Consider the following 22,106-nt stretch of genomic DNA (forward strand, 5'->3'; position numbering starts at 1 on the left):
TACAGACACTATTAAACAATGGCTTCTTCCATACCTACCATCTCCATTCCTAGTCATCACTGTGGGATGCCATTTTAATGGTTTAACATCTCATTTACATATCCCTTATTTTTCTTAAAGTAAGTTAGCTGGTAAACCTCTGCTCTTCCAGTGTTCTCAGTTACAGTATATATACATTTAATCAGTTACTACCTGCATGTATATCTCCTTCCTGTCCAGCAGGATGCACTGTTGATACATTTTTCAATACTAGCAACTTTACAAATACATCTTGATATTCAAATGCCATACAGTTCTAAAATATTTGTAACTTAAGCATCTGTATAAATCAGTTTGATATTCAAATGCCATACAGTTCTGATACATTTATAACATAAGCATTTGTGCAAATCAGTTTGATATTCGAATGCCATACAGTTCTAATACATTTGTAATACAAACATCTTGTATAAATCAGTCTGATATTCAAAGGACATATCATTCTTTACAGAACTCCAGCTGGCTGTGCTGGCACTTGCCCATATTATCACATCTCTCCACCCTTTGAAGACTTAAGGTACTTTTTTAAGTGACCCTTGAGAAACATAGCTTGAGAGAAATAAGCCTATCTGGGAATATATTACCCCATCCCCTGTCTTGAGATCCTATCTGCAGTGGCAATGCTGACCATACTACAGTGTTGTACTGTCATGTCATATGCCTGCAATCCTAAGCTCTACCTTAATAACTTGGCATTTTGCTGGCTGGCTGTATGTAGCCATGTTAAGGGATTGTGGTCTGTAACTACAGTGAATTTCCTTCCATGCAGACAAGGTTGAAGTTTCTGCAATGCCCATACTATGGCTAGACATACCTTTTCTACATCTGCATAGCATTCTTCCCTGTGTTGGAGTATAAGGCTGAGGTATACCACTGGGTGATCTTCTCCCTCTGAGGACACCTGGCTAAGTATAGCCCCCACCCCATGGTTTGAACCATCCACCTGCACAACAAATTATTTGCTGTAATCTGGACTGGCTAACACAGGGGTCCTCCCAAAACTCCTTTAGGATCCTGGAATGCCTGCTCACATGCTGGGGTCCACACTAACTTATCTGGCCTGTTTTTCCTCATCAGGTTTGTGATGGAAGCAGCTATTGTACTATAATTGGGAGCAAATGTTCTTTAGTACCCCACTGTCCTCAAGAATGCCCTCACCCGTTTTTAGTAACAGGGGCAGGCCAAGCCTGAATGGCTTCCACTTTGGCAGGTTCTGGCCTGCTCTTACCACTTCCCAATCTATGTCCCATGTAGGAGAACTCTGCTGTACCCACCTGACACTTACTGGGCTTAATGGTCAGCCCTGCCCTTTGTAGTCTGGCCAGAAGCTGCCTGAGATGCTGAAGGTGCTCTTGCCAGGAATGGCTGAAGGTGACAATATCATCCAGTTAAGCAAGGGTATAATCTCCTGCCCCTGCTACAATAAGATCTACCAGCCTCTGGAAGGTTGCTTGGGCATTTTTCATCCCAAAAGGCATCTTCGTGAACTCATATAATCCAAAAGTAGTCACAAAGACTAATCTATCTCTAGCTGTGGAAGTCAAGGGCACTGCCAGTAGCCCCTGGTCAGATCAATAGTGGCCAGATACTTAGCCCCACCCAACTGCTCTAAGTCTTCATCTGTCGTAGGCATGGGTTAAGCATCTGACCCTGTGTGACTATTGAGTATTCTGTAGTCCACACAGAACCTGGTGCTGCTATCCTTCTTTGGTACCAGCACCACTGGGGAGGCCCATGGACTGCTGGACTCCTGGATTACTCCCAGTTCCAACATCTCCTGCATCTCATCCCTCAGAGTCTGTCTTACTCACTCAGGCACTCTGTAAGGGGCATGCTTGATAGGTCCTTGGTGACCTGCATCCACATGGTGCTGCACCAGGTGGGTACACCTTGGTTTCCCACTGAATATGTCCCCAAACTCCTGTAACACTGCTCAGATTTCATGAACATGGGTAGGGGATAGCTGCTAGGAAATTGCTACCCCTTCCACTGAGGTGTCAGTCTGAGCCTCACTGAGAAGATCAGTCACCAGATTCCCCTCAGACTCCTCCTGCCATCCACTGCAAATACTCAGCACAAGGCCCTCCCTGTCATGGTAAGGCTTCATCATGTTAACGTGGTACAATTTGTGCCTCTGCCTCCTGCCTAGCAGTTCTACCATGCAGATAATATCACTGACCTTTCTTATCACTTTGAAAGGTCCCTCTCAAGCTACCTGCAGCTTATTGTGTCTGACAGGAATGAGCACCATAGCCTGCTGTTCCACAGCATACTCTCTGTCTTGAACATTTCTGTCATACCAGACCTTTTTCTGCTGTTGGGCTCCTGCCAGTTTCTCCAGGGCCAAGCCCATGAGCTCCCTAAGCCTTGTCCTGAGGTTTAGGACATATGCCACAACAGACTCCTTGTGGGAGTCACAGTAGATTCCTGTGACACCTCCCTGTAAGCAAACAATAGATGGGGCAAATATTTGTTTCACTCTCTCTTAAGCTAGTCTGCAAATGCCCATAGCATGGTCTTTAGTGTAGAGTCTAACCTCTCCACAAGTTCATTATTCTGGGGATGGTAGGGGTGGTCTTTAGGTGCTTCACCCCACAGCACTCCCACAGACAAGCCAGCAGGTCTGACATGAAATCGGTACCTCTGTCAGTCAGTATTTTTCTTAGGAAACCCAGTCTGCTGAAAATCTCTAGCAAAGCATTTGCCACCTTCTCTGCCTGAATGGAGGACAGAGCTACTGCCTCAGGGTATCTAGTAGCATAATCAACTACCACCAGGATATACATCTTCCCTGTGGAGCTTGAGGTACTCAGAGGCCCCACAATATCCATAGCTACCTTCTGAAATGGCTCCTCAATCACAGGCAAAGTCATTAAAGGAGCTTTAACCTTGTCTCCTGCCTCGCTTACTTTTTGGCACTGCTCACAAGTCCTGCAGAACCCTGTTACATCTCTTGCAATATCAGGCCAATAAAAGTTCTACATAATACGTCTGTTGGTGCACTTTATGCCCATATGACCTGGAAAGGGAATGTAATGGGCTATGGCTAGAAGTGCCAGATGGTAGGCTCTGGGCACTACCGACTGCTGTATTACCTGACCTTCTATTCTTCAATCAGGGGTCCACTCTCTATACAGTAACCTTTTGTTCCAGTATACAGATTCCCCTTTTCCTTGAGAATCAGATGCCTCCGTAGCTACTCCTCTCAAGCCTCTTAGTGTGGGGTCTGAGAGCTGAGTCTGTCTCAACTCTGTCTTTGTGACTTTTCTCAGCTTCCCTTCCACAGGATGCCTGGTATAGTCTGACAATGGTGCCTCACTGTCAGTCTGGCACTATCACTCACTTCTTCCCTTGCAGTCTCCTTCCCCAAGGGAGCATCAGTACCCACCAGCAGCTGTGTCTCACCTTCAGTCCCAGAGCTACAGGGTAGCTCCATCCCTGAAGTAGTCACATCACCAGTCCCAGCTTCAGGTGTGGGGTCTGTCTGTGTCTACCCCAGGCTACCAGACCCACATTCCTGTCTCCAAGCCTGACTGCAACTCACTGCTTGCACACAAGGTCTTGCATTATCAAAGTCATTCCATATCAAGACATTTGAAGGGATATCCTCAGACACACCTACTTGCTTGCTTCCTTTTCCACCCTCACAGTCAAAGTGAACCTTGGCCAAAGGCATTTGGAATGGGATCCCCCCTAAAGCTCAAACTGGAGTGAACTGCCCAAGCAAGTACTGCTCCCATTTAACCACTACAAGCTTCACAATAGTCATATCAGAGGGTGTGTCTCTCTTGACAGTGGCCTGTTTTTCATCCACCAAGATAGGATATAACCTCTGATGATAGTTTGGTATCCCTGTTGTCTACAGACAACTTACCATTGGCATTCTGTTATTCCCAATTGCTGGCTTCCCACCCTTTGTTCCCCACCTTGGCTCCATAGATATCTATATGCAACATGGCCCCATTGTTAACAATTAAAACATCTGAACCTAGGCCCTGGTTGTATACCTTAACTAGTGGCTTCCCCCTGTTACTAGTGAACTCTATTAAGGTGGTTTAGCCTACCCACCATGATTTCCCTTATGTCCATGTGCAGCACTGGGTACCCGTTTCCTGTGCAGTGATGCCCTGCTTGCTAAATAGAGACCCCCCTTTTCCCCAGCTCATCTACAGAGTTTCACTCTCAGTCTGCCAACCAGATTCTCATGTCCTCGCTCAAAGTGCTAAGGGCTTGTTCCCTCACCAGAAGGTCTGCCAGACCTTCAGAAGTGGTGACCTGACACCCACTCACCCACCTATGAAAATAAGTGCTTAGTTCAGCAATATAATCACATACACTTTCATCTGCCTTGTGTTTATTTTCATGAAACTCTTTTTCTGTAAGCTTTAGGTGTTAACTTAAAACATTACAATAAATATTTTAACTGTATCAGAATTTAAGCAATCAGTATTAGGCAATTTAGAAGCAGCAGTTATAGCTTTAGCATGGAGTAAGGGTGTGAGGAACTGTACCCGTAGTCCTTGGTCAGCATTATCCTGTTTGCGTACTCTTTCAAATATATGAATAAAAGTAGCAACATGATCACTTTCTTGGTACTCAGTAAGTAATGTTCTGACCTTTATTGTTTCTGGGGTATGATTACTCCCTTCCTCATCACCTCCATGACCCTGATGAAGAGTCAGCATTTCCTTTCCATGTTGATGCTGCTTTTCAATTTTTGTCAGCCTATACATAATGCAGTCTTTCTGCTGATTCTAATTACCAACATTTGGCCTCTAGTTCAAGTTTCTTTCACTTCACATGAATTTTTATGTCCTCTGAGGAGAAGGTGAAATGTCCTGTTTCTGAGAGCTGTACATCCCCACTGGCAGACTGATCGTCTTCCTGGTTGCTGGTCTATACTGCAACTGTGATAAAGGCTGCAATAATTTCCCCTTTAATCAGGTTGGCATGCACCAATGTTTTGGCTTGGCACATCTCAGCCAACTGGTTCCTTGTCAGCTTGCCATGATCCTCTGCTGACATCCGTGCCTGCTCTCCATGGCTAAGCTAACAAAAAGTAAATAAATAAAAATATTGTGATATGAAACTCTGAATGTCTACTTTGTGGCTGCTGAGAGTACACCCCTTTAGTAATAACTGCTTGCAGGATACAGGAGTTCAATTAATATCCACACCACTGCTTACCTATATCTGATCATTCCACCAGTGCCAAGCAATATGTGATGTCCCCACATTGGGCCAGTAATCAAGGAGCCTGAATGCTCACTACTGACAATGGAGTGGTACATTCACTTGGAATACAAATAGATATACTCAATGTTTCCAGATGCAGCTCTCTGTACCAAGTACAATTTCCCTTAAGAGCATACAGGGAACACAGTCAGCCTGGCATCTGGATTTATAGGTTTATAGGCTGGTACTAGGCTATTGGCCCTAGGGCCTATACAAGACTAGCCATAACAATTCCCAGGATATTTCTTCCCACAATTTTTTTATATCTGTTTCTCTCCATGACCCCAGTAAGGCTCCCCACTAGCACAGATGCATGGTTAAGTCCTCAGCTGAGTGTTGAAGTCAAAATCTCTAGCACCCTCTCTGTGAAACCACTGCTTTATGTCCCTGTTCCAAGTAGCTGACACAAACACACACACACACACACACACACACACACACACACACACACACACACACACACACACACACACACCAGGAAAGGCTGGCACAGATTTACCCACTTTACTGCCTTCTGCCCAGACTATAAGGTAGTTATCACTGACACCAGACACCCCACAATCACCTACTCTAAGGCCCTTAACAAAGAGTGTCCAATTATACTGTGTAATATTAATATTAATACAAATAGTAGTAGTTGACCAAGACAGCTAGGCCTTAAGGAGTGGCCCATACAGTGTCACCAAATAAATATAAGAACGCTCATAGGTTAAATACTTTCTAAAAGGACCAGCTACAATAAACGTTTTAAATATATTTAGTGATAAATAATAAAAGAACATGAAAATACTGAATATATTTTTACTCTAAACCACAGAGTTCAAATCACATGAAACATTGAAAATAACATTGATGGACAGACTCAGGCAAATAAAGAAAAACAATATTTAAACTAAGCTTCACTATATTTTTCTGACTAAATCTAGGAGAATTACTATTCCCTACTTACTTAATGGAACAAGGCAGATGATGTGGTAAATGGTTCTTCTTATTGCCAGGCCCAAGACAGAATACAAAATACTGAGCACTGAGATCAATCTTTCATATAAAATATAATCTCTAGGCTGGCTATGAGATTATATCACATCTGGTCATCTGACTCTTATTCCTGCACTGTCCCCTTTGAAGCTGAGACAGGAATTTAGCATAGACTTGCTAAAATACTCATCTACATATGGCAGTGTTCTCGACCCATGAAACAATTACAGTACTTCCCCTTTTTTTTACAGAGGCTATTAAACAATGGCTTCTTCCAAACCTACCATCTCCAGTCCTATTCATCACTGTGGGATGCCATTTTAGTGGTTTAACAGCTCAGCTACATTTCCCTTATTTTTCTTAAAGTAAGCTAGCTGGTTAACCTCTGCTCTTCCAATATTCTCGATTACAGTATGTACATTTTAATCAGTTACTACATGCATGCATGTTTCCTTCCTGTCCAACAGGATCCACTGTTGATACATTTTTCAGCACTAGCAACTTTACAAATACATTTTGATATTCAAATGCCATACATTTCTAATATATTTGTAACATAAGCACCTTGGATAAATCACTTTGATATTCAAAGGACATATAATTTTTACAAAAGTCCAGCTGGCTATGCTTGCACTTGCCCTTATCATCACAATACCAAATACCAGTTGCACGGTATGATCACAAGTCTACACGTGGATGTCTACTCCTTATAATACCCTTGTACAGATCAGAATATATAGTCTGTTATCCAGTGTTTGCCCATTTATGTACATGTTATGTTCCTGGATGTGGTCAGTAGGATAACATGCTTTATACTGTCACTCATTTATTCCATAAACACATTTCCTCTGTGGACAATCCAAGCTCAGGGGTTGTCTGACAATATGGATACTGTCAGGATTCAGTCATTGGGTTAGCCTGTACTTTTATCTCATTTGTGTGGTCTGGGAATACCTTCCATGTATCTTCAGGTAATGTTACAATTGCCTTGTGCCACATCCATGACACAAGCAGACATACCCATGCAGGTCCACATTTTTAGATTAGATAACATGTATAAATTCATGCCACATCAGCTCACTTAGATATGACTCATGGATGTCTTCAGTTATGCTACATAACACAAGTGTTTTGACCTTCACCACCTATGACTTGATATTCTATGCACTGAACAGCATGCCATCTCCACTGTATTTATACTACCAGCAGGCCAATATAGCATAATCCTCTGTGTACAGATACTCTCTTACATTATAGCATGCTATATCTTTAAACTTCTTTTATAAAATTATGATGATGTACATTTCCATCTATGTAAACAAAATGGATTAAATGAACTAGTTCAAACTAGACAACTGGATGATTTAATGTTATTGTACAGTGATAACAGAATCTCTCTGATGGTTTGTGTTTTTTTGTCATTTTTACATTATTTGCTCAATTCAGGCAATATATGGTATACCCTTAAAAGTGTAATTTTTTGGTTTGTCTATTTTGCAGTCAAATGTATAAAACCTGTATAGAGAAAAGCTGGAATGGAATATTATCAGTATGTTTTATAGTTTTAATTGATGAAATAAAAGGTATTCTCTTCAAACTTGGAGTATTATACAGAAGAAAACACAATCTTACTTGTGGGGTAATACAGGACAACCTTCTGTGACCTTTTCATTCTCAGGAGACTTAACAGGTGACAACAGTCTCTGGGCATCCAGTTGATTCAGAAGGCGTGGCATGCGTAGTTCCCAGTAAATTCCGTTAATCAAGCAAGTAGTGTAAGGTGCAATCTGAAAAATTAAAGCAACATTCAAAAGCTAGTTTAATTGTTCTTCCTTAAGTCCTGACCATAAACTTTTCATCATAAATATAATCAGATCCTGCAGATAGACTAGTGGTGGACCGTAGCTGGGATAGCTACTAAAGTTCAAAAAAATGACACGGATATATGAAACTTGAATTATGTCACTGATAAAACAGAACGAAAAAAAGATGAAAAACACTCTTTAAATCCACAGAAACCTCACTGCAGATGTTGAACTAAAGTGTAACAAAAGACTGTTACACACTGATGTTTAGCAGTTCAAAAGTAAAGTAGGACTAAATCTGTTTATATCCCAGGCATATACATTCCTATAACTCTTCCAAATGATGCAAAGTAACTTGAACACAACTCACAACAGTCTGTGTGGGAGACCACAACAAGCATAAAAAGTACCTTAGAATGTTTGTAAAGCTGATGAAATGTTGTAGAGCAAATGCCTGGTTGCTCAGGAAGTCCTGACTATCCGTATAGCTTGTGGTAGAAAACCCAATCCAATACTTTGTAGTTAGAAAAACACAAGAAGCTTCCCTTTGCAAACTCAATAGTTCCAGACTTGCAGGAAGCAAATGAAGCACTAGCACAATTGCTATGTAAACAAACTCAAGTTCCAAACTCATACACTGTTATACACTGATGTTTAGAAGTTCAAAAGTAAAGTAGGACTAAATCTGTTTATATCCCAGGCATATACATTCCTTTAACTCTTCCAAATGATGCAAAGTAACTTGAACACAACTCACAACAGTCTGTGTGGGGAGACCACAACAACCATAAAAAAGTACCTTAGAATGTTTGTAAAAGCTGATGAAATGTTGTAGAGCAAATGCCTGGTTGCTCAGGAAGTCCTGACTATCCGCTTAGCTTGTGGTAGAGAAAACCCAATCCAATACTTTGTAGTTAGAAAAACACAAGAAGCTTCCCTTGGCAAACTCAATAGTTCCAGACTTGCAGGAAGCAAATGAAGCACTAGCACAATTGCTATGTAAACAAACTCAAGTTCCAAACTCATAGGAAGCAAAAAGGCGCTGTAGACTGAAAATAAATCCTTTATTACAACGATAGCATTCCTTAAGCACTAGTTGAGCTTTCATCTGCACCATCACAGACTTCATCAGAACTAGTGCAAAACATTTAATTAACTCATTTAAAACAGTTTTTGCGCCAAAACTTTGTTACTCAATTTAAAGAAACAGTACTCCATTTGTAACATAACTAATATTGGACCTATATAAAAACATATAAATCTTGGTGATTTATGTATATACATACCAAAAGTAAATACAAATGTATATATAATTATAAATATTGATTTTAAAAGTCACTAAAAATAATTATTCATATGGTATTGTGATTGAAATACTAAAACATGAATTAAATTCACTATGTGTACTTACATTTCATCAAATATTGCAGCCATAAAAATATTATATATCAAGAATTAAAAATGGTTTTATACTTATAAAATCGTTAATACCTGGATTCCTGGTGGAATCAGTTAAAATCTGCCACTTGCTTTCTTTACAGGCCAGTCTTGTTTTCCAATCCCTCAAAGGAATTTCCTTCACCTCATCTATTATCATAAGGAGAATGTGTCCTCACCATATTCCTTGATGTGTCTGTATATTTACTATCCATTTTCCTAATTTTATAATAATGCTCTTTAACTCTCTTTCTGTTTTGCCTATATAATAGGCTGGACAATAGAGCTAAATATACTATGTGCTTGGTGCTGCAATTTCCACCTATGCTCCTAATTTTACTGTGATTAATGTCATTCAAAACAATATCACTGTTGGTGTTTATATGTGTACATTGTTTGCATCTTCCGCACTTTCTGGTGAAAACCTTGTCTTTATTATTGTTTCTGCCTTTCCCTAACTTGGAATGTTCCAGTAATCTTTTTATGTTGGGACCAGTTTTGTATACTATCTTAGGTTCCTCACCCAGTATATTTTATATTTTCATCATAAATGTTCTTCTTCACCATTTGTTTGCTTATTCAAAGCTACAATTTGGCTGTATTTGTGATGTAACTATCCACTTTTAGAAATACCATAACAAGTATGAGTTTTTAAACATCTTTGTTGAGTTATACTTTAAATCAAGACATAAGTGCAAACACATTAATAGAAAAGAACCACAGCAACATCTCTCATGCAGTACGTTTTCTTTTCAAAAACTATCACTTACTCCATTATATAAATTGATCAGTTTCTGTCTTCCCTTAAACTCACTCTTCCTAATAAATATTATTCTGCCAGTATTGTTCCAATGTCTCATCTATTTAAAATTAATTTGCTCATTCACTTTTCCTAAAGACCCTACCATTAGTTGTTTTTAACGTCCTTGCAATATTCAGTACTTTCGTTACAATTGGTTTAGATTATGATGTTCATTTTCTAGTGATTTTTTTTTGGCAGCCAATATCATTAATTTTAGTAAAGCCTTAATAAGCCTAGGTAAGTGAGACCTTGCATTTCAGTTCAGTCAACTAACTTTCTTAATTACAACCATTTGTTCCCTAACACTTGTGACAATGTACTCTATAGGGAATTTCTAAAATTGCCAACTCACCCCCCAAAAAAAAGTTATGTCCCCAATTACCTCACTTTTTCTCATCGTACCTCCAGAATTTATCTGCATGAGGAAAAATTCTCAGAAGTCTGCTTGGGGTATAACAATAACTATGAAAACACTTCTATGAAAAATCCTAAAGCTTCTGAATTTTGTTGCATACTTGGGAGTCATACAGATGTCTTCCCAGTGTTCCTTTGTAAATTGCCATTCATTTTTCTCTTCCCAATATTTACTAACCCCCACTGGTTGATTTTTGTAGTTGTAGGGTATTTTACATAAACTACTAATCGTCCTGTTTTTAAGCAGCTTCTATTCTAGATACAGTTGAAAGCTCTACCAGAGCTGGTCTTTCACTTAACACTTTCCTACAACTTGCTCTTTGCTGATACTCTGTTATCAATCCCTAATAGGGAAGGCAGTCCTTAACCTGCATCCCAAACTTTTTCTTAGCATCACTCCTCTCTATTACCCTTTATTTGTGAGTTATTTGCTTTCAGTACTGTGGTTTCTTTGCTAATCCCTTCAAATAAATTCCGGTCCCCTCTTGCCTGTTTTCTGTAAACCTACTTACTGTCTTCTCTACTAGAAAAATCTCCTTTCTCCATTCCCAGTGTTGTCCCAGTTCTTGGAATACTCTCTGCCACTTTGAATATAATGTTCTCTATGGATTATGTTATTCTCCTTTTATCCTACTTAAGGACCTGCATTCAAAATCCTAATCTTTCCTTTTATCTTGAACTTCCTCTTCCTTGTTTTATCATTATACCTCTGCAGTTTGATTTATAGTTTTCTGTTTGTTTTATGTACATGAGCTGTAATTGCATAGCTCTACTCTATCCCTTCAAATACGGTAATCCTAGTGAAAAGCATCTTATCCCACTTAATTCTTGCCCTCTTCCCTCCGAGACAAATTCCTTCAAATCTTTATTAATGTCCTCATATCCTCTATTTGATGAAAATACACCTGACCTTTATATAAAAATAAAGGAACTAAAAACATTTTGAAAGCTTGCATCTTACTACCCATATAGCTATATCAGGCTTTTGTATCATCTTGTTTAGTTTCTTCCTACATATCCTTACCTGTCATAAGAGAATATTTTTTAATCCATACAGCTAAATACTTAATCCCAGAAATATGGGTATTGCTGGATCAATTCTTGTACGGGTACATAGTTCACTGCTACATCCTTTGTTTTTTCATTTATGTTATATCCCCAAAAGACTTGAAACTGTCTCATAATATTCCACAACACCACAGTTTCCTTTTCCTGAATTATCAAGTACAAAGTAATACCTTATGCAAATAAAGCTAACTTTTCTTAATTACCATACCAGTTATATCCTTGAATTTGTGAGTCTATTATTTTATTTGCTAATGGTTATTAATATAAATGATATAACAAGGGAAAGTGGAAATCTCTATGTGTTTCCCCTGTTCAAATACAGGCTGTCTGATATGAATAATCCAACTTCATATTTTGTCTATTATTCTTTATATAGCCTCCTTATTAACCCTATCATTCTATCAGGGAACATAAATGCTTCCAAAACACAACAAATACAATTCAAACTGACCCTATCTTGAATTCTTTGTCTGCATCAAGGCCCATTAACAACATAGGCATTTTCTTACACTCTGATTCTGTCTGCATCATTGTTTGATAAACATTGTTAAATGTTTGACTACCCTGTACAAAACCACATTGATCCATCTCTATAAATTTTGGCAACATCCTTACTATTTCCTTTGCTAGTATAGACATAAACAGGCCATAATTATAGTCTAAAATTGAAATGGGTCTATACAAAGCTGGGTCTGAAAAGGAATTTATCCACATTGGATGGCACAGCAACCACAACTTTCCTCCAAGATGTCCCCCTCTCCTATTTTAGAATATTGTTAAACCAAACCTTTGAGATTTTATCACTTTTTTCCTCCTAATTTCCAAGCTTCCCCAGGAATACTGTCTGTTTATGGAGACTTCCATGGTGACTGATTATACATAACTGTTTTATGTAATTTCTTCAGTTCTTAGTTATTATTTGTTGAATATTATTTTCCACCAACCTTGGCATAATATTTTTTCCTATAAATATTTCCATTTGTGTCTTCTCTTGGCTTCTACATTCCTTTGCTTTATACAAATGATCACACATTCTCTGAAGTATCTGTAATACCTCTATAAGATCACTGGTTGTTTTTCTTTCATAGACTCCCCATGTTTGGAAACAACCCTTTCTACTTTCCTTTGCCTAAGTCATTGCGCTAAAAGATTTGTGCTTTAGACTAGCTCCTCTTCTTTTTCTTTGAAATTCCCCTTATTCTGTAATAACCTTTGTTAACCCCTATAAATAATTACTATAATTTATTTCCAGTGTCTCCTTCTCTCTTATTCCTCTCATGCTTTATATTCCATTTGATTTTATCATACTCACTATCTATCCCTTCTGAAAAGATTTCTGTCTTAGATAATAACTCTTAAATAATTTCCACTACCCATTTCTTAATTTAGATAAGTAGGAAAGTACCAGCATCTCATTTTACTTCACTGTCATCAATCTTTGCCTTAGTTTTAATTGGTGCATAATCTGAAATATTTACTGGACATGTGTCAAAGTGTTCAGTTAAACACACATGTTCCTGTGAAATGTAATTTATACTCCTTAATCCAATACAATATACGTTCTGGTACAATTACCATGTGGACATATCTTCCTTTTATATATAAATCAATCAATCAATCAATAAATCTATTAATCTATTCCACATTATTAACTTTTATAAGAAACCACAATAAATACATTTAATACATTTCTTTCATATTTTTTTCACCAAATATAATTTTACAACACAACATTTTTCCAAATATTAGTGAACAATATTTTTTTTCCCTAATAACATGTTAATATGCATATAACATCAGTTCATAGCCTGCAAAGACACAATATATATTCAAATTCATTTTCAAAAAAAAAAAAAAATAAAAAAAACATAAAAAAATTAAAAAAAGATAAAAAATATATATTATCCACTATCCATCATATTAACAATCAAATTTTCAAATGCAAAAATATTTTTTATTAATTTTCAAAACCATGCATCTTTTTTTTTTTTTTACACAGACTGACCCACAAGAATACATTCCAACATAACTATCAGTGGAATATATATTATTTTTTCCAATTCACAATTTAATTTACAACAAATATCTAATATCTAAAGTAAAATGTATAGGAAATTTTAAATCATCATCATATTGGAAAACACAATACCATAGAATATAATAATTTAGGAAATCTACAGCGCAGAACAATTTCTTGCATGCCCACCACAGCATGCATCCACCCCAAGCATTTGCCAGAGAGGGGAAGGGGGGATATTAAAGATTGAAAGGAAATTGAATTATAGGAAGGATGGATGAAACTCTTGATGATTTAAATATAGGTACTTTATTTTCTAATACATAACTTTTTCTTACAGTAGATATTGTAATCTAAAAGGAATTGTTAAACAGAAAAATTGATATATTCCTGATAGTTTTATTGGAATGTATTCTTGTGGGTGGTGTTCAGTATGAAAAAGTAAAACATCTTTGTCAGCCAAAGTCCTCCCATGTTGGCCTGTACTTCAGAGAAGCAGATGCTGAACAATACTGCAAGTATCTTTGTTTATGAGCTCCATTATGATCCTCTCCATAGCTTTGCAGACAGACCTGCCAGTATGTTGGCAATGTCTGTGGGTTCAGTGATTTTTGTATCATTTGGACTAATTCTGATATATATCTGGTTTCCACCCAGGTTCCTCTAATTGTTCCTCATATGTCTCTAGAAATCTACTCTCTCAGGAGAATTCTCCTTCTGAGGTCCCGTCAATACATTCTCTCTATTGCAACCATATTCTTGTCCCCACCCATAAATGATATCCCCTGCCAAAAGTTCATTATTTCACCTTAAATTCTCCTAAGCTCCATAATAATAGATATTGGTAAAATATACATGCATGTCAGTGTACTCCTCCTCTCCTGTCAATGACCCCTTACACAAATCTACTATTATTGTATTTTGTTTCTTCTTTTATCACTATTAGAGCCACTCTAACAATCAGTATTATTAATCCTTTTTCATTTGTCCCTGATATTTTATTGAATGCCCACCCTGAAATCCTTTCTTTACCAAATTAAAATGTTCATTTATATCTAAAAGCATATCCTGAAATATTGTCATTTGCACCCTACAGTCTTTGCTTTTTGTCTGTAGTTGTAAAGTCATTTACATTCCGTGATAATATTGGCAGATTAGCCACTATGATAAAAAGTATTTGCTTCCACTTATTATATATGATGTTCCTTTTGAGTATATATTTCCAGCTTTTAGCTTACATGCATAACACTATTCTTATGTAGTTGAGTCTATTTATCTTTTGATTTAAACCCATGCCATATCTTTCAAAACTCTTTACTTCAATGGAAACAGTCAAATAAAACACTAGATGGATTTTCAAAAAACTGATCCACATTTAGCTTACAACAAACACAGAAAACTATATATATTTTCCAAATAATTGTTTACTCTTCCAGATAGGAGCAGTTGTTCCAAACTGATGGCTGCATTTACCTGTTCTAAAATTAGTGTTATCCATGCTAAAGCACATGTTAGAACCTATGTTCCCACTTACAGTGATTAACGTCTGATCTTTTTCCATCTCTATTCTTCTCCCAGATGTGAAAAACAAATTGGATGTTTTCAGAAAACATTAACTTTTGGTCCTAAGAGAAAGTGCATTGGTTACCTTTAAATAAACTAAACTTTGCACTGTTAACTGTATTAAAGTACTAAAGCTGTTGGGGTGGCAATTGTTTCTATAACTTATTCACTTCCAACAGTTTCAAACTTCAATTGTTTTTCACTAAAGTGCTTGAAAATGTTTCTTCAAATGTTAATAAAATTATATCCTGTACTTAGTCAGTCAACTGTATTCCAGCTTCTCGTGGTTAATTGCTTGAACTGTAGACTGTTTGTTTTCAAGTAAAATAATTTGGTCATGAAAAAATCTACTAACTCTGCAAATACATGAAAGAGCATTTGTAGATTTCACTTAGAGCACATTTCATACTTCTCATGATTAATTGCTTGCACTTGTAGACTTCCTGTCTCTAACTGAAAACATCTTCTAATGGAAAATAATAGGAAATGATTTTGTGTATGCAAGGAAGAGCTATCATTCACCATGCATTTCATAATTTTGTCTTATTTATCAAGCCTATTTGCTGAAAAAATGCCTATATCTTAAACCAAGGACATTGAAATTATCTTAATTCTACAAGTATGATCAATACACTTTATGTCATCTACCCCCAGCAGCCCAAGAGCATAACATTACATTCTCTTTAACTTGCTTCTTTCTAGTCTTTCTTAGCTTGATTGCTGTGATAAACTTACTTCTCTTCTGCCTAATGTACAGTGAATAATATTTTTTACAAACACTTTGTGATCCCTTTCTGCCATAGTTTTGTTAGGAACAAGTCTTTCTGCTGGTATGATTGTATCTTTACTGGTTGTTTTCTCATGACCAAATTTGAAGCATATACACAAAGTGCCTTCTCATTTAATAAATACTGCACCAGTGGAGCACAAGTCCAGTTGCTTATTTGTACATTCATAAAATCAATTATGTCTGTTGCTGCCATGTTCTCTGGTAAGGAAAAAAAATATCAGGTTTTCCTTCCATATTCTGTCTTCTATCTCTACTGCTTTTTAAGCAGCTTTTTTTTAGAAGCCTCATGTTCTGCCAGCCTTTCATTCATTTTAAGGTCTGATTTTTTTTTCAATTTTATTAGTTATTCTAAATAACTAGTTAAAACTTTAGCTATTTTTTGTTACTGGACTTTATATATTCCTTCAGTTTTTCCTTTATTTTAAATGTGCATTTGATTAATGTTTCGTCTAAATTTCTAGAAGTCATCTCATATACTAAAGCTGAAGCTTGAAGTGCTTTTTGTTCAACATCTGCAAGACTATTTCCATGCAAATTATTTTCTTCCTCTTTTCTGGTTGATTTTCTCTTAGTTTCTCCAACTTTCTTTATGAAGGTATTCTAGCAGTGTAAGTACTAGGCAATAAATACATTTTACCCCAGTTGATAGCTTTTACTACCTTTCTTGAAGTTTGTCAGTTTTTACATTGGGATATCTAAAATGAACACATTGATCAGTGCACATCCATCTTGAAAGACTCACAATACCAAGTATGTTGATACATCATATTGCTACAAAGTATTGGATAACTTCTTTTGGGATCAATTCCATAGCCAATATAAGTAAATAGTCAGCAGGTCTATGAGTAAAATGTTTAAAAACAGATGGAGAGACAGCAAAGAAGGCAAATAAAATACATATATTTCTCCCACTTGCTTCTTGGGTCACTGCAATAATTCAAACGGAAAGGAAAACAACTAATAAGGACCCTAATTCCATTTAGGCACATCAGTTTCTACTTAAACCAAAAGCTCCAGATCTGTCCAGATCTGGTTTGCACTCAAACCTTCATTTTCATTCCTTTTCCCTGTTTGCCAGTATCATGTGTTTTTAAAATGCTTCAGTTTGCTTTCTCATGAGTTTAGTCTGGTAGCAGTGAGGCCAGTATTCTTTCAGCAAGACAAAGGAAACACAACATGTGATGAAATAATGCATTCTTCACTTCATGTGACATTCATAATTTGAGACAGGAAAATTAGTTAACTACTTGGGCAGAAAAACTCACAATCTATAATCAAAATTTTTGTGTTTAACCTAGACAAGGCTGCAAAGTATAATATGACATCTGCTCAAATAACTGAAGCACTGAATCTAAGAGAAATGAAAAAAAACTACTATGTATCAGTTACTTCTTTACTCAGAACAGCATGTAAAATCATTGCATCAGAAAGTGCATATTTATAAAAATAACAATATGAAATACAAGATTAATTATCAAGTAGTTGAATAGAAGGCCTGGCTTCATTGGGCCTTTTAACTTGTCAGAAGCCAGGCAAAGAAAAAATAATTCAAGTACGCATGGAAACAGCACTGATTTGCCTTATGATTATAAAGATGTATTTAATCGTCTGGGCTGTATGGCATGACTTATATGTGCAAAGTATTTCATTGTACTTGAACCTAACCATTGATTTTCACAAATTAAACTTGAAGAAAACAGTTGTGGATAGTATATATTTAATTTGCATACAGGAAGCTGTAGAGTCTTCATACTTCCATTTAGGATGTTGTTAACATCTGAAATGTTTCAGAGAGTTGTTCCACTGATGAGTGAAGGGAATGAAGATATTGTTAATATTACTGATGATATAAGATACTGGTATTGTTTAAAGCAGAGAAAAGCACAACATACTGATTTGGTTACTGAAGTTAGTGGGAAAGCAGAAACTCAAGCCAAACAAGAGTAAGGATAAAATTAGACTTACTGAGTTGAGAATCAAAGGGCATTTTTATGTTCAAATGGTGTCTTAAAACCAAATGATGAAAAAAGTCAACGCTTGGCAAAAATAACAGGAAAAGTAAAAACTTAAGAATTTCTAAATGTTGTAAGGCATGTTTTGAAGTGTATTTCCAAATAAGTTAGAAGTATGTGTGCTATTATGAAATGATTGCAACAAGAATGTGAAATAGTGCACAACAGTATAAGAAGATAACAGTTTTGAACTGTTCCAGTAGTTGGTGACAAAGATAACTTCAAAAATGTATTTTGATGTACATAAAGCAAACGCATTATAGCTAGAAGCAAACAAGAATGTAACTAGGATAGTTCTTTTCCAATATAATAAACAGTTTGCCTGCTGTTCCAGAGACTTTATTGATCATCAGAAAATATGTGCTCATACGTGAAAAGGGTTGCTTGCCATACTGCATGGTTGTGCACATTCCCTTAAATATATTTAAGGGAAGGAATTGTTAGGTAAAGGTGATTATCAGCAAAGGCAGAGCATATTAAGGAAGCCATTGTGCAAAGCATTGACTGGGTTGCAAAGAATGCCATTGCATTTAATGACAATATCTATATATACATCTATATCTAAATCTATATTATTATATACACACTACATATAAGTTATACACAATATATATATCCATAGATATAAATATTTATTTGTTTATTGCTTGACTGACATTTGATTACCAGGAAAGTCTGACTGTGTAAGAGCCCAGGGAGAAAAGCTCTGAAGTATTATAGATTATTTTAAGAATAATAATTTTACAGTCTTTAAAAATAATACAAAAACAAACATACTAAGTTAAACATAATATGAAAATTGGTTAAGAATAGACACAAGTTATATAACGATTTAATAGTTAGATAATAGCCAGTTAATAGAGAAATTAAAATTGTTTGTATAGTACAAACAGGAATTCCAACATGAAGTGAAAAAAAGCAGGCCTATGGTACATCTGATGAGAAAGCCAGGGGAGAGAAATTGACAGAAGTAAGGAAGTGAGTGATGAAGGGAGAGTAAGGAGACGGAAAGTATAAACAGGTACTTGTTCACATTTAGGCATATAGTTTATCCTAGTATTGGCCAAGAATAGAACCATCTATTGGCTAGGAAGTCTTTCATAATGAGTTTGAAGGATAGGATGGAGTATTGACCTGATGGATAGAGGTAAGGAGTTCCAGGCCTTAGCAACATGGTATGAATACAGGCAATGCCCAGTAGATTTGATAGGTTTGTGGACAAACAGGTGTTTTTAGTCTTTGGATCATAATGATCAACTAGCAACATAGTTGTGTAGAATGTTATTTAGTGCTGGACAAGCAGTAGGATTCTGGATAATTTTATAGATGGCAAGAAGCTGTGTATATATTAGTTGATGGAGTAGTTCTAACAAATTTAATCTGTTTAGTGATATACAATGATTGGTTCTGAAAGGGGCATTTGCTGCAAATTTATCAACTTTGTTATAACATTCTTCAAGTTTTGATTTTTGTGATGTGATTATCGTGATGCCCAAAGGTAAGTAAGAATGAAAGCATCATGAAGAGTGTAAGGAGGAAATAAGTAGTGCAAAGTGTAGCTTTAGTTGCATTGGTGAGAAAGTTTGGGCTCTGTAAAGCATCCCTAGTTTTTGATCATTTTTTTTTCTTATGTAATTTTGTATATGCAGGTCAAATTTAAAATTATCATCCAGTATCATCCCAAATAGTTCGCTATGAAAAGTGACTTCAATAGCTGTATTTTCAAGAGAGGACTTTACATTTTGTTTTTTTTCATGGGAGAGGAATTTCAGAAAAAAGAAGTTATGTTTTACCATAACATTCCATCTGTGTTGCCAATCCTCATCTCTTCTTGACTTGTGGGTGATGGCTCTGATCCTCAGAACTGATCTTACTGTTATATAGGTCATGTCAGCTAGTCTAATCTACCCACAATGCCCCACTCCACATTACCTCAGGTTGAGGTTGCTATCATGCAGAAAAAGGATTCTATAATATAAGATGCAAACCTTGCCCAAGGTATCCTTAAGAAGAAGAACACAGGATAGGATGTCACTCCACTAGAAGTCTAAAGGAGGGGGCAGGCGGGATGGACACAAGAATAGATGAAGATGGACAAAACAGATGGAATGTTATGGTAAGACATAACTTCTTTATCTCATGTTGTCAATCTTCATCTATTCCTGACTTGTGGGACAGAGTCCCCAGCTACCTAAGATCCTGGGTGGCCCTATGGAAGCATATTCCTGATAACTATAAAACCAAAGGAGGCTCTCCCCCTGGAGACCATTTCCAATTTGTAATGAGTAATAAAGGTATGTGGATTAGCCCACATTGCAGCTGCACAAATTTCTGACATGGAAGCTTTGGAATGAAAAACAGCCAACATCACAATAGATCTGATAGAATGTGCCTTGAATTGCATAGGGAGCTTTATCTTAAGTTTTGCGTAACTGAAAAGGATGCAGTTCCTTACCCAATTGGACAGAGTCACCTTGGATACTGGTTTGCTCAAAGTTGCACTATAAAAGGATGCAAATAACTGGTCTGGTCATCTGAATTATTTAGTTCTATCAAGATAGAAATGTAATTGTCAATGTACATTCAAAAGGTGCAGGCAGTACTTGCCTTTATTTGAAAAATTTGGAAAGGATACAGACAAGTCTATGGACTGGTTGATATTGGTCTCTGATATCACTTTAGGAAGGAGAGTAGGGTTCCTTCTGACTGACACTTTGACTTTATGGAACACTAATTATGGAGCTTTAGAACATAAGGCCTGTAATTTGGAGACTTGTCTTGCCGAAGTGGCAGCTGTGAGAAATAATGTCTTCCAAAAAAGGAATTTTAAATCACAAGTTGCTGCAGGATCAAATGGAGGTGAAGTAAATGACTGTAACACAAGTCAGGTCCCATGGCGGAAGAGGGTGTTTGAAAGGGGGCTTCAAGCAGATTGTGCCTTTAAGAAAAACCTTACATAGTCTGTGAGAAATTAAGGGTTGATCCCTGATACCATATCGGAAATTTGAAATAGCTGCTAAGATAACCTTGATAGTAAAAGCAGATGCTCCTTTACTAAAGATGGCAACTAGAAACTCCAGAATTTTCTCTACTGGCACTGCAAATGGATCTAGACCATTGTCAGAGGCCCAAATAGAAAATCTCTTCCATTTACTAAGGTAGAGACTCCTGGTGAATGGTTTATGGGATGCCAACAAAATGTGTCATACAGGGGAAGGAATACCATTATGCTTGGTGACTACTGGAATTGGAGAAACCAAGCAGTCAGCTTGAGAGTCTGAAGACTGGGGTGCACTAGTCCCTGGGGGTGGGACAAGAGATAGGGAACTGGGTCCGGAGTCCATGGGCGGTGCAGTAGATGAGACCAGAGCAAGGGAAACCATATCTGTTGAAGCCAGTAAGGAACAATGAGGATCACTTTCCTTCTCAACTGAGCTGCTTTCCTAAGAAAAAGAGGGATCAGAGGGAAGGGGGAAAGGCATAAAGGAGACCAGAGGGCCAATCGTGGAGAAAAGTATCCCTGGGGGACTTCCCCTGAGGGGGAATTAGAGCAAAGTAGCTTCTGCACTTGTTGTCCAGGGGTGTGGCAAACAAGTCACAGCAAGGCTGGTCCCAGCAAATAAAGATCTCCTTCACTACTCTGGAGTTTAGAGACCACTTGTGAGGCATGAGGATGCATCTGCTTAGTTTGTCCACAATCACATTTGAACTCCTCGGGATGTGCATTGCTATCAGAAAGTGGTTGGAAGTTATAGCCCATTGCCACACTTGAAGGGCTTCTTGAAACACTGGGTAGGACTTGGATCCCCCCTATTTGTTGATGTACCAGACTGCTAACGTTGTCTGACTGTATAGTTATCATCCCTTGAGGTAGGGCATAGTGACATGCTTGCAATACCAGAAGCACTGCTCTTAACTCTAGAACATTGATATGCAAATTGGTCTC

General features: G+C 37.2%; 1 protein-coding gene across 1 annotated transcript in view; it reads right to left on the reverse strand.

Annotated features, from left to right (window-relative positions):
* LOC122815899 (alpha-aminoadipic semialdehyde synthase, mitochondrial-like) overlaps positions 1-22,106 on the reverse strand; it is a 1,132,937-nt gene that overhangs the window by 730,702 nt on the left and 380,129 nt on the right. The window contains exon 9 of the mRNA XM_044088745.1: positions 7,885-8,039. Coding sequence (XP_043944680.1) covers positions 7,885-8,039 — 155 coding nt within the window. The remainder of the gene's footprint in view (positions 1-7,884; positions 8,040-22,106) is intronic.

This window comes from Protopterus annectens, chromosome 11.part0 (genome assembly GCF_019279795.1).
Source record: "Protopterus annectens isolate FY-2018-M chromosome 11.part0, PAN1.0, whole genome shotgun sequence".
NCBI lineage: Eukaryota > Metazoa > Chordata > Ceratodontiformes > Protopteridae > Protopterus > Protopterus annectens.